At 29.9% G+C, this 13,042-nt stretch overlaps 2 protein-coding genes and 1 long non-coding RNA gene across 4 annotated transcripts; 1 reads left to right on the top strand and 2 right to left on the bottom strand.

Annotated features, from left to right (window-relative positions):
- Positions 1-746: 746 nt before the first annotated feature.
- On the bottom strand, positions 747-1,879 carry LOC101219164 (protein SMALL AUXIN UP-REGULATED RNA 10). Its single transcript, XM_004140495.3, has one exon. It carries the CDS (start codon positions 1,522-1,524, stop codon positions 1,006-1,008), a length of 519 nt encoding a protein of 172 aa, XP_004140543.1. The 5' UTR covers positions 1,525-1,879; the 3' UTR covers positions 747-1,005.
- Positions 1,880-6,476: 4,597 nt separating this feature from the next.
- Positions 6,477-10,606, top strand: LOC105435770. Of its 2 annotated transcripts, XR_969721.2 has the most exons (3): positions 6,515-6,923; positions 8,437-8,656; positions 10,293-10,606. It is a non-coding gene; the product is annotated as an uncharacterized LOC105435770 (long non-coding RNA). The 2 variants fall into 2 exon arrangements; XR_969720.2 differs by lacking the exon at positions 10,293-10,606 and having other exon boundaries at positions 6,477-6,923; positions 8,437-9,997.
- Positions 7,109-8,703, bottom strand: LOC101219402 (leucine-rich repeat extensin-like protein 3). The gene is made up of 2 exons (XM_004140496.3): positions 8,434-8,703; positions 7,109-8,351 (listed from the first exon to the last, which is right to left on the bottom strand). Exons 1-2 carry the CDS (start codon positions 8,615-8,617, stop codon positions 7,339-7,341), a joined length of 1,197 nt encoding a protein of 398 aa, XP_004140544.1. The 5' UTR covers positions 8,618-8,703; the 3' UTR covers positions 7,109-7,338.
- Positions 10,607-13,042: the final 2,436 nt, after the last annotated feature.

The raw sequence follows: 13,042 nt of genomic DNA, 5'->3' as shown, positions 1-13,042 counted from the left end.
TGAAGAGAAAAGTAGTAGAAACGAAAAATACCGATTAAAATCACAAATTATTATAATACACTAAAACTAATATTCAAATATCTATGAGTGTTCGATCCATCTAATTTTATTATATTTATTTGTCAATGACGTATGTCAAAATAAATAGTTGTCTCATGTGTACTGTTTTAAATGTTGCATGCTTTTAAATAATCGATTATACAAAGTCATCGTATTTGTCCAATAGTTTACATCTAAATATATAAAACATTCAAATATTTTTATAGTTTCGCTATAATACATCTAACGATGCAAAATTGTTAGCTTCTATTTGACTTTGTTATATTTTAATTTCAAGAAAATTGTAAGTAGGTTACCTCCATTTAAGGCCTATTTGATCTCTTAATTAAAACCTTTTATTTTTCCATTGCCCCTTGATATGGCTCTTAGCCTAATCATCAAATTTATGCTTAATCATTGGCCTTTAGTGCCTATTTGGCTGAATTTTTGTGTTTGATTAAGATTTTATTTATGGTTCTTTAATTAAAACTTCTCGTTCAAATTAATAAGAATTATTAGACAATGACTAAACAAATTCATGCATTCGTTCCTTTTATATGGTTTCTAATTTTGTTCCACAAATTCTAGTTAATTACTGTTAGCTTAATTTAGATTGGACATATTTGTATCGTTTTTTTTTACCTTTCAGATGAATTGTCAAACTTTGAGCTATGTTCGGTCTAATTATACAAATTTGTTTAAATCGATTTTAGACAAATTCCAACTTTAATGTATATATAAGTTTGCTAAAAGAACGAACCGATCGATTAATTAAAACCAAATCGATTCGGTTTTTAAAAGACGAACCCTTACAACAACAAAACACCACATTCATAACACCACCTTTTGCAACAAGAACAACAACACATAATCCTAAAATCTAAAACCACCAACCAACACAAATTAAAAAAACCACTTTTAAATTCAAAAGAGAGAGAAGTAGAGAATCTGAAGTGGAAAACTGATTTAATTTACAACCAGCGATGAAGATCGTGGACTGAGAAGATTATATCCAAATCTCTTCGGAGTTGGATACCCACATCCACGGCGGAGATCACCGGCGCTGTCGTCATCCATCTCCATCAATACGCTATAAAAACTCTCAACATCGCAAGGTAGCGATAGCGGCGCTTGACAGTTGTATCCGTACTCCGCCTCCGCCTCCTCCAACAGCGATCGGAACAGAGGATGGTTAGCACACTCTGTTTTGATCACGAATCTCTGCCTCTCTGCTCCGACGTACACCGTGAAACATCCTTCAGGCGCAACTCTCCGTTTTCGGCTACGCCGGCGTTCCTTCTCGTCCTCGTCTTCTCCGCCGGAGAAGACCTCCAAGCGAGGCAAGGATTTTGTCTTCCTCGTTAAGAATCGTTTTATTCCAGTGGAGGACGGTGAATTTCTTTGCCCTCGGCCCATCGATTTGCACCGCTCCCAGGTTTTCAAGATCAATCCCTTGTTCTTCACTTTCTCTCTACTTAAATCCATGGATCAAATGTAAACGAAACTAGCGAATTTCAGAAACGAAAATCCTTCGGATCGGAACTTAGCGAGAATGATTTAAACGGAAATTTGGGTTTGATTTTGTTGAATTTGATGGAAATTAACCTCGATCGTATACTAAATAAAACAAGATCTTAACCCTAGGTCTCATTGTGTTACTCATCGTGATTAACGAAAAACCAATTCGATGAATTTGGGGAGAAAATTAATTGAAGATGATTATGAAAAAAATAAATAAATAAATAAAATAAGAAAATTTCTTGAAGACTTACGAAGAAAAATGAAAGAGAATTGAGAGAAAAGGGGGAAGGAATTTTCTTAGATTGATTGAAAATGGCGTCTGTATGAAAATGGAGGGAGGAAGAAGAGGTTTATATATAAAGCCAACCCCATGTGGAATTTTAATTTTTAATACATTTTTTTTCCATTTCTCTCCTTTGTATTTTTTTTTTCATTTTAAATTATTGATATTTATTTTCCATGACATCACTCACTTCTCAACTGCTATGTCTCTTAGTGCAAAATTTTAAAATGGAAAATTAAGAAAAATAAATTATTAATATTTTAGAATAGGGTTTTTAATATTTATTTATTTATTGTATTTTACAATGACTAGATGAGTCAACGAATCGATGATGGTATTGAAGAAAATTTTTATTACTATAGGAGATATTAAACACTCTTTTTATTTACTTTTTAGTTAATAGGAAGATAGTGTTGGCTAATTAAAATCAAATAAAACTAACTATAATCATGGTTGATGTTTGTTTGAGTTCAAAATCTATGTTGTAGTATTAGAAGATTTTCCATTTGGACATTTACTTTGATTTTTTATGTTGTTTTTCTTTTTTCCTTTTCATTTGTCTTTTATAATTGAAAAGTTTAGAAAATGAAAAACACACACAAAAAAAGAATAAAAAGGAAAGAAAAGCTTTGTATTAAAAAAAAGAAGAAAAAAGACACCAACAAAAAAAGCTGACACGTGTAGCCATAAGGTTGGGACACGTTTTTAGACTGTGCAGCTCAACCACACCCAAATTTTACTCATTTTAAGGTTAAAATACAATTTAATTAAATTAATTGTTAAATTAAATTTCTTCAATAATCGTATTTATTTAGTCCTTTAAATTTGTTTAATGATCCATTCAATTACAATCCTAGTAAATTGATCGTGACTTAGCACTAACAGATCATTTAATTTGTCTAATTTAATCAAGTTCAAATAAAACAAATGGTAGGAAGGCAATCCAAAATATATTTTTGTTTAGTTAAAGTATTACAATCTTCTAAGTTATACCATAACGTGGAAATAGTTGAATTTATAAAATTATTATGGTAGGTGGAGAGAGCTTGCATTTGAAGTTGATAGGGTTTATTGTTTTAGGGGTGAGATGAAAATCTAGACAATCCGATAAATATATATATTTTACGATTAAATAACCAATATGAACATAACTCAAATAACATATAACACTAATATACTTACGATGATAAAGTTAAAGAGCTTCAAATCCGTAGCTACCTCATATCCTTGAATTTAAAAAAGTGCGACGTGTTCAAGTTTTTGAACTTTTAAATATATCAATTTACGTTTCGAATACTAACCTGACATGTTGATTAGACAAACTATTTCCCAATATGACATATAATTATGTGGGCTTGAGGAAAGATTGCCACTTGGATAGGGGATGAGATTGATAGATTGAGTAGGTAGACTAAAATTTAAAATGGGTGATGAAAAAAAAAAACAAAAAAAATTGTGATATTTATTAATTATTGTAATTCAATGAATGTGCCATTAAAGGATGGTATTTATAAAAGATGCCATTCTTGATTTTTAGACAATATTTTTCTTATAGATTCATGCAAAAATAAATAACAAATATTTTGAAGAGTTGCTTTCATAATAGCCCTTAATGTGACTTTTATGTGAGATTGTTACTCCTTCAATAGGGGGAAATATAGTAGTAGCATTTTTTTCATACTAGCCTCTATGTTTTAAAAAATGTAAACTTATTTAATTTGATTAATTTTGTCGTCGTCTTTAATAGGGAGATTTATTCTTCTTTTGTGAATTTACGTATAGAAGATGACAAGCTTATCTAATCATGTTACAACATTACTCAAACTTTAATCTTCAAACGACGCCTTTAAAAATATATTTGAAATTAATAATATTAATGTAATCAACACATATTTAATTTTTTTTAAAAAATATTTTATTATTAACTCAACATCTAACATTTTATTTGAAACTTCCATTGACTAGTTCATTAGATTTGAGAAAATGACATTTTTCATCGCTGTCAACATTTAATTTGACGATCTAAATTTGAAAAACAAACAAATACACGTAAACAATTTTGATACAACATACTATTTTTTTTTTAAATATATATTTTCAAAAGAGCACATTGAGATATAAATAAACAATAAATATTATAAAAATTTAAAAGTCAACTTGTATTATTAAATGAAAAAAACAAACAGATTGGCCAAAAAATCTAAACTATACTCTTTTATTATTATGTTTATGTTTAGTTTTTTGGTCCCTTGGGTGGCATTAAAAGGCCAAGTTACTTGAATTGAACCACAAAGCAAAAAATTAGATAGTTTATATCAGTTAATTTTGATTTATGAAACCATTTTAGTCAAATTCTAATGGCCAAAATCAAAGTGAAATTAGTTGTAATTAAAATAAAGGAAATGAAATGAAGAAAAACTCTAAAACAAAAAAATTAAAATGTGAATTGTTTATATCTAAGTCTAATAACTATGGGTGGGGTTCATAGACTTTTTCCTCAGGAAGTATAATTCTAAAGATTCTCAATATATAGTTAGAATAATTACTTATAATATTTAAATTTTTGGAATTTGTTTGTTAGAGATTCTAATTTGCAGTTCAATTTTGGAAATACTTTTTAAACGAAGGTCGGCCAAACCAAGAAATGAGATTAGTCCTATGAGATTAGTTTAATAACGTTAACAAATAAGTTTAGGGTTCTAAAAAAATATATACTTTAGTAATTAAAAAAAAAACCACGAATGCAATAGTTAATTAACATAAAAAAGAGTGTAATAAGATAACATGATGAAAATAAGTATAACTTAACTTTGTTTATGTTATTAATATTTAAGTTCGTGATTTATTCCATAAATAAAGTAAATGACGAAATTTTGACGGAAAAGAAAATATATTTGTGAAAATTCTAAACTTCAAAATAAATTATTTTAAAATTAAAAGTATCGTGCGTTTATTTGATAAAAAAATCAATAACTTTTCTAAATTATAAATTGAAAATATGTACTTTTTATCAAAATGATTGGAATGGTAATATTAATTTTAAAGATGAAAAAGAATAATAATGGTGTAAAATAAAAAATGAAAAAGAATGTATGGAATTTGGAGTCAATATTAGAATGATGGTGGAGTGAATTATTGATGGGGGCAGAAATTAGTGGGTAGCTAGGAGGGGTTAGTCAAAGCACATTACAAATTTGGATTTTAATAATACATGCAATTGCAAGTCACTAATTATAAATTACCACTAAACCTTATATTAGTTTCATTAATCAGCTACTGCCCTTTTATTTAGACTACAAAGATGGAGGAGGAGCCAACTAGAAAGAGTTTTTACCTTTAGATTAATTTTGACATTAAGTTTTGTGATTAAGATGGGGGAGGGTGAGTGGATAATTAAGTTTAGGTGCAAACAAGTATTTTCTAAGTTTATGTTTTTAGCTAAGTTGGTATAGTCATTTAGTTTTGATGTTACATTTAATTAGTTATTTTATTTATAAGTTTGAGATTAGTGGGGAGGGTGGTCGTTAGGGAATCATTTTGGTAATTTTTAGTCATAATGTTTCTAATAACTTTAACTTAGGTTATAGGCTCATTGTTGTATTTATAATAAGCTTTAGGTTTGTATAGATGAAAGGTGGGTAAGGGATAGTTTTGATTAAACTTGGGGTGGGAGATAAACAATTTTATATCATATATCGTGTCTACCATGAACTATTGTCTCTCACCATAGATTTTTAAAAACAAAAATTGAAAATTATAAAATTATAAGGACTCGTTTCTAACGAATTAATTTGTGATTTTTTGTTTTCAGTTTTTTTTTCTTTGAAAAAACATGAATGTTTTGTATCAAATTGAGTTTGGTGTGTTTTTCAATTTAAAAAATGGTGTTTGAAAACCTTAGGAATTTTTTTAAATCGTTTTTGTAATTGTTATATATTTCCCAAAAAGAAAAAAAAATACGTGATTTCTTATTATATAAATGTTTATAAACTTTTCATTCTATGTTTAGTCAACTAATAAAAAAAATTAAAAAGTTGAAGAATTAAATTTAAGAGACTAAAATTGCAATTTAATCTAAAGTTCATTATTAAAACAAAATTGAAATTAAAAAAATTGAGAGGAAAACAAAACATCAACTTGGATGTTGACTTTGTAAATTAACAAACCATATGTCAAATAAGCCCTTAGGTAGGCTACTATTTTATTCAATTATTGAATCAACTTGAGAAGGTACGAAAATAATAAGATAATTATAATTAAAATTATTGTAAATCAGAAAACTATTCAAAATATTTATGCAATATAAAATTTTGGTTTATTTAAAAATGTTTCAAAGATAATATATGCTTTGATAAATGAAAAAAGAAAGTAAAAAAAAAAAAAAAAAAACTATGTTTTGGTAAAGAATAGGTATTGGTATGATTTATATAGATTAAAGATAATGTTCCAAAATCTAAAGTCATATGGGCGGCCGAAAAGGATAGAAAATTGGAAGTATTTCCTTTTAATCTTTGATTCCTAACTTTTTTTTTTCTTGTTTCTTAGAAATAATAATGATAATATTAAATATACGAAAAAATTATACTTGATTGAATTAATAAGGACTCATCAAACTCAAGTAGTATAGTTGTAGTTGGAATTGATATACAATGACACTGCTGTATTACTAGAGATGGCCAGAAACTTTAGAGGAATTTTAATGGTTTTAGACAAGAGACCAACTTACAAACTGCAATAACTATATATTGAGTTTGATATAAGTGTGAAGTCTAATTGATTGTTAACTGAAGAGAACAACAATCTTACATCCATCAACTCCATTGGTTTGAATCCCATTATTTTTTTCAATTGATTGCTTATCAAGGTTGTTGAGCTGGATGAGGAGTAGTTGTACTTCTACAGAGAAGAATGTGATCCATTTAGAACATATAGATGAAGTCTTTAAAAGGGAATTTAGTTTGGGATCAATGAATTCATATTATCACATCAAAAAGCGTTAGAATCAGAAAAAGAAGGAAAAAGAAAACAAGAAGTGAATGATCTCATTCGCCATTGCCACCGCTCAAGTTAGGTAGAAAAGGTATTCTGTATTGAAGGCAATTCAATTCCTTTTCTCGTTTTTTTTTTTTTTTTCTTTTTTTCTTTTGGGGTTGTTTTGTTGCGGTGGTATTTTCTGGAAGCAAGGTACTGACGGTCTATGAGTTTCTTTCTTTTCCTTTTAGTATCATTCTCTAAAGACTTAAGAATGTAAACTTTTCTTGCAAATTTGAAGATTAATGAAATAATACATTGATGATATCCAGCTTCTTGATTTATCATATTAATAACAGACAAATCCCCTTTTGTTTTCTGTACATGAATTATATTGGCACACAAGGTGTTTGTTGTTTTTCCGAATGGACAGGGCACCGGAAAAATACATAAGCACATATCAAACAATATCATATTGAAAGAAAATTTGTAGTGGTAAAGAGGAGGGAAAACAAAGCACAATATTAGGGTTTTTGATTTTGAGGGCCTTGTGGAGGGGATGGTGGCAAATGGGGTATCCATGTTCTGGGGTCTCTAAGGTCGAATGATGGAGGTGGGGGAGGGAAAAATGGAGGAATACGGGGAATCCATGTTCTGGGGTCTCTAGGATCAAATGCAGGAGGTGGGGAAGGAGAAAATGGAGGGATATTAGGAATCCAGGTTCTCGGGTCTCGGGGATCGAAAGCAGGAGGTGGGGGAGGGGAAAATGGAGGAAGATGGGGTATCCAGGTTCTTGGATCGCTGAGACTGAATGGAGGTGGTGATGATGGCGGAGGCGGTGGAGGAGAAAATGGAGAAACATAGGGTATCCAGGTCCTTGGATCACTGAGACTAAATGGGGGTGGCGGAGGTGGTGCAGATGGTTGAGATGGACTTGGAGGTGAAGGAAATAAAGGAGGCAAAGGTGGGAAAGGAAATGGTAAAGATGGTGGGTTAGGACAAGTAGGGAAAGGAAAAAATGGAACAGGGGGCAGTGGAGGCAGTGGGGGCAGTGGAGGCAGTGGAGGCAATGGAGGAAGTGGAGGTAAAGGAAAGGAAGGGAATGGTGGCAGAGGAGGAAAGGGGAAAGGGAGGGAATAAGGAGGGAAGAAAGGGAGAAAAAACTTTGAGGAGGTAAAGGGATCTGGAATTTTCTCTTTCTTACTCCCACATAAGCTTTCGTTCTTCTTCATTGGCCTATAACTCAAAGCATTTAAGCTGAATATACATAGATTATCTTGCTTAGACTTGACTGATATCTCTTCCGAAGTAGTTCTTAAACCTGGGACATTGCAAACTTCAGATGAGCTGCCTATTAAGCTTGCCTGGCAAAATGACTGCATTGTCATACCATCAGCACAATTGATTCCATCCACAGATGGAATTTCCAATCTATATACTCCATATTTATCTGTTGTTCTGTTGACAGAGAAGGCCATTTGCTCAGCCATTTTGGGAGCAATTGCTCTGAATTTGCACTGTAAATGAACATCCACACCTGAACACCACACATCACGTAGTCTATTAACACACAATGCTGGGCAGTTCAAATTCTTTATTATGAAATGGAATTTTCTTACCAGGCAAGAAGTAGCTGTGTTTGGAGACACTGTTGCTCAAACATGTGTCACAATAAACTGCGCCCACTATTGTGATTCGAGTGACTGACGTTAGAGCTTCAGCTGTTCGGCCAAACAAACTAGTGAAGAAAGATGTTAAAACAAGGAGAAGAAGGAGAGAAATGGTGGGATCCATAAGAAACATTCAATGAAGTGGAGGAGGTTTTGCGAGAAGCATCAATGGGTAAGATCTTAAAATTTTCAAGTGATTGTTTGCTATATACTGTTTGCATATAATGTGCCCGTGAGTTCTTGGTGTTAGACCAACTGTAATCAGAAAAGAAAAAATGATTATTCTATTCACTACAAACAAAGACATGTGAAGTACCTTTTTGGATGAATGTGGGGGCAAGTGTAAAATGAAAGGGGTTTTGTGGTTAGTCTTTTAAGGCGGATTCAGAGATAAATGGGATGATTAAAAGGCTATTTGATTTCCTAGATCTGGAAAGATGCAAGGAAGAAACTTTTCATATTTCTACTGACTACCCAATAAGTGGAACTTCATTATATTTAGGACCCAGAAAAATGCCACGAGAAAAGAAGAAAAAATTTCTATGATACCAAATGAAGCCCTTGTTAGGCAATTTCATAGGATTCATTTAGGAACTGCCCTGAATTTAAGCTCCGGTTGATTGGGAAAAGGATTCATTTTTAGCCTAAATCCTCTGCCCTTCTAGACTGTCTAGTTGTTGCATGGGTGCCACGGCGTCTAGACTTTATATATATCCCTCTTATTTGTCTGTTTTCATTTCATTTGATTATTCTAAATACTTGTATAAGAAGCTAAAAAGATCTTAATCTTAAAGCATCTAAAACAATATAAAAGGATTGGCTGAATTATAAGCTCGGTGCTCGCCGTTGCAAATAAAGCTTTGGTTAAGCATGTATTGTCTCTTTTGCATGCTTCCCCTGTACTCAACTGTTTTGCTTGTTTCTTATGATGTTGGGAACACAACAAACACAGCAACGAATAAACAAAAAACAAAAAGATGTATTAACTTAACAAAACTTATAATTGAAAAGGCAGCAGAAAAAAGGGTCAGATGAGCTGCTAAAATAACGATATATAGCGTCAACTTTTACAAAGGCCCAATATCATATTTCTGATCATGACATTCGAAACATCGATCAACTTTTTGAAGATCTGGATGAAAACCCTTTAGTTTCATGCCTTTCTAAAATTTATGTTTGAGTTCAACCATTTGTAGACTAGATATTCAATTTTTTGGTCTGTTAGGTTGAGATTTCATACTTTATATCAATTAAGTTATAGTCATCAGCTTTTTACTTAGTCTATTAGCCTTTTTTATCGATAAAATTGTATAGAAACTTTCACATTTATTATAGTTCACATGAATATTCTTTTGCTGGAAGTATGAATTTTCTTCTTCTTCTGCTTCTTCTGCCTTGTGAATGTTTATCATTTGTCTTTCTTTTTCTTTTTTTTCTCTTGCTGCACTTTGTGTACTAAAAGTTGAAGATAATTTGGAAAAAGAAACCCATGGGAATGATCACTTTTTAAAAATTGTTTTTCTAAGAGTTCTATCCTAAATCCTCAAAGACTACCTTTAAAACTTTAGTTCTTTTTAGTCTCAATTGTGTGTTCTTTTTAGCTCAATTGTGTGTTCTTTTTAATGTCAAATATGCTTTCAATAGCTGTAACAAATATATTATGCAACACTTATATTTTAGGCTATCTGTACCAAATTTGAGTTTAACAATGGGGTGAGTTGATTTTATATTAAATGCAATATGATTTTTTTAATGATGTAGCTGAAGGCTCAAAATTTATAATAGAATATGTTAATGTACAAAAACAGGATAAATGAATTCAACTGTTCCATCCGTCAGCCAACATTCTACAAAAATGGTTCTTTCAGATGACCCTTTAGGCCATATGGATGGAGCCAACACTTAATGCTTCATAATTATATATACAAAGTGATTTCCTATTTATGAACCGTTGATATTCACTGATTTTATTGCTTTATCGTTTTTTCAACTAATTAACTGCCCATTCTATTATTCAGTTAATTTGATCAGCCTCCCTTTCTCTTAGTTCTCTTTGTTTCAGTGTAATTCAAACTTTTTCATTCTTTCTCTAATGTTAATGCAATCTGACTTTTTCCCCTCCTTTCCTTCAACTTTCTATTCTAGCAGTGTTTGAAAAAAAATGCTAAAATATTATATAAATACCTTTAAACTTTCCTCCCTATATACTTTCAAAAGTTTCAATATTACCAACAAACTTGTATACGTTTCATGTATACGTCTCAAATTAAGGCTATAATCCATCTATATATCTTATTTTAAATTGGGTTAAAACGTGGAATTTTACAAAATCTTATAAAATTTTAAAATAATAAATTATCTTTGATTGAAGATTGATTCAAATTAAGTGATTATTTAAATTAATGTTTTTTAATTTATTTTTTGTTAACATGTTAAGTTTGTGGGTAAGAAGGTGGATTTTATTTTTAGCAATTATGAGTTTTTTTTGTAAGCACATTTTAATTGATTGTTCGTATATGAGAAAATAAGTTATCCATAAGGTGTCTACAATTTCTCCAACGTCCTTAAAACATACCAAAACAATTATTTATTAAATAAAAAAATCTCACATGTATAGATCTATCAAACTATCACTATACTACTCTTAATAGTCAAATACGTTTTTCTATTTGACAATAAATTTTAGGTTAATTAAAACAATAATCACTAACATTGGTTGTGTTCATCAAATAAATATAAATCTATGGTTTTAACTTAAAATTGGTATAAATTTTGTATGAATGAGAATATTTTTTTTAACTGTTTTTGAAGTATGAAACTTCTAAACTGTTTTGTGTTTTTTTAAAACAAAAGTTTAATCGTTTCCATCTAAAACTAAGCTTTTTAATTTTTGTTTCTTTTTTTTAAGATGAAGAGCATATTTGAAACTTTTCAAAATTTAGAATATTATTGATATACACAAATTTGAAAGTTGATTTTTTTTTTTTTTTTTTTTTGTGTAATTTAACATTTTTCTGGTCAGACAAGGGAAGTTGTTAAATGGGGCTGGTCTATTTATATGTATAATTTGGATGTTGCTTACATAAATGATGAATATCTGATGGAAGTCTTGATAAATATCTATCTATAATTTGTATGTTAGAAGAAAATGGAGAATGAAAAAGAGAAGTTCATCCGAATACTAAGCTTTTTATTAAAACACAAAAGAAGTGAAAGAAACGTAAAACATCAAATCTCAATCATAGCTTTTCTATCAGTCAATTTTCCAAAGAGATATTAAAACTAAGATTGCAACACCAGTTTGTTCTCTCCACAGAGGCTTAGAGTGCTGCGGTTCAGAATGGCTTCCTTCATGAAACCCTTGAAATAGAAGCATTTAAATATCACTAGATAGATATTGAGAATCAATTTATTATGTTTGTGCTTGTGCTTGTGCTTGTGGTGACTTTGTTCTTCCAGGTTTACCTTTCATACTATAGTGTATGTCAATTTAAAATTTTAATTTTATATAATATCCGGTTGAATTGTGAATTTTATCTATTCAATTTAAAGTCTACTGCTCTTCAAGAACCAAAATTTTCATTAATCATTTTGTTTAATTTAAGCTTAAAACTACTAACAATAGTTATTTTCCAATTTTCTGAACTTTTGTATGATCTACGGATTGTTCTGGACAAATTGTATGTTGAAACTATGTGTCAACCGAATGTCTGAGTTCAAAATTCTTGATATTAGCTCATATTTGGGATGATAGTACATTGCATGAGTTCTCAACATAATCATATATAAAACCTAGTACATTTTTTTTTCAGTACAAGTTACAAACTGCAAAACAAAGATTGCATTTGGTTAGGCTGTAATATCGTTGTTTTATAGCTGAAATTTCTTGGGATGTTATTTATCGCACTACATATTAACCTTTTAGATCTTTCTTTTGTTTTGGTGTAAGATATTTCATGTTAGAATTAAGTTTGATGTTATTAATTCAAATCAAAATGTTCATATTTTAGTGAAATTTTGTTATTAAATTTTTATACAAAAATCAATCCAAACACACCTTAAAACTATCCATGAAATATAAATTAGAATTTCAAGTAGAAATTAGGATTTGAAATTGTGTGTGACGATAACATATAACAATACGGTGATTCAAATTTCTGTTTCATATCACCTACTATACACTATTTTATATCTCAATTTTTTTTTTTTTGAAATCCTATAGAATATCTACTCAAAGATATAATTTTTGAGATGTTTATAGAAAGTTCAAGGATATAACGTGGTAATTTTTGCAACAAATACTTTTTATAATTTAACTAGGAAGAAACTTATAGAACAACATTGGTTTTGTTTATATTTGAAGTGATTGTACTCATGTTAATTTTTTAAAACTATTTTTCTACTACAAACCTAGGTTTACTTTGACACTTTTATTGAGTTTACCACCTAAGTTTACCAATATGTAAAATAGAAGAATAAGAAAAGTAAACTTATGTGAATGTGTGTGTAATTTAATACACTGCATGTGACAAATTTTTAAGAGATGTAGATGTGAATC

This window comes from Cucumis sativus, chromosome 6, assembly GCF_000004075.3.
Source record: "Cucumis sativus cultivar 9930 chromosome 6, Cucumber_9930_V3, whole genome shotgun sequence".
NCBI classification, from domain to species: domain Eukaryota; kingdom Viridiplantae; phylum Streptophyta; class Magnoliopsida; order Cucurbitales; family Cucurbitaceae; genus Cucumis; species Cucumis sativus.
The sequence above is the reverse complement of the archived record's forward strand: the minus strand, read 5'-3'. Positions and strand labels throughout refer to the sequence as shown.

Bases quoted from the DNA above. Each gene is read 5' to 3' on its own strand.
- LOC101219164 (XM_004140495.3), bottom strand. From the start codon at position 1,524: ATGGATTTAAGTAGAGAGAAAGTGAAGAACAAGGGATTGATCTTGAAA.
- LOC101219402 (XM_004140496.3), bottom strand. From the start codon at position 8,617: ATGTTTCTTATGGATCCCACCATTTCTCTCCTTCTTCTCCTTGTTTTA. The intron at 8,352-8,433 runs GTAAGAAAATTC...TGTGGTGTTCAG, and splicing joins ACACAGCTACTTCTTGCCTG to GTGTGGATGTTCATTTACAG.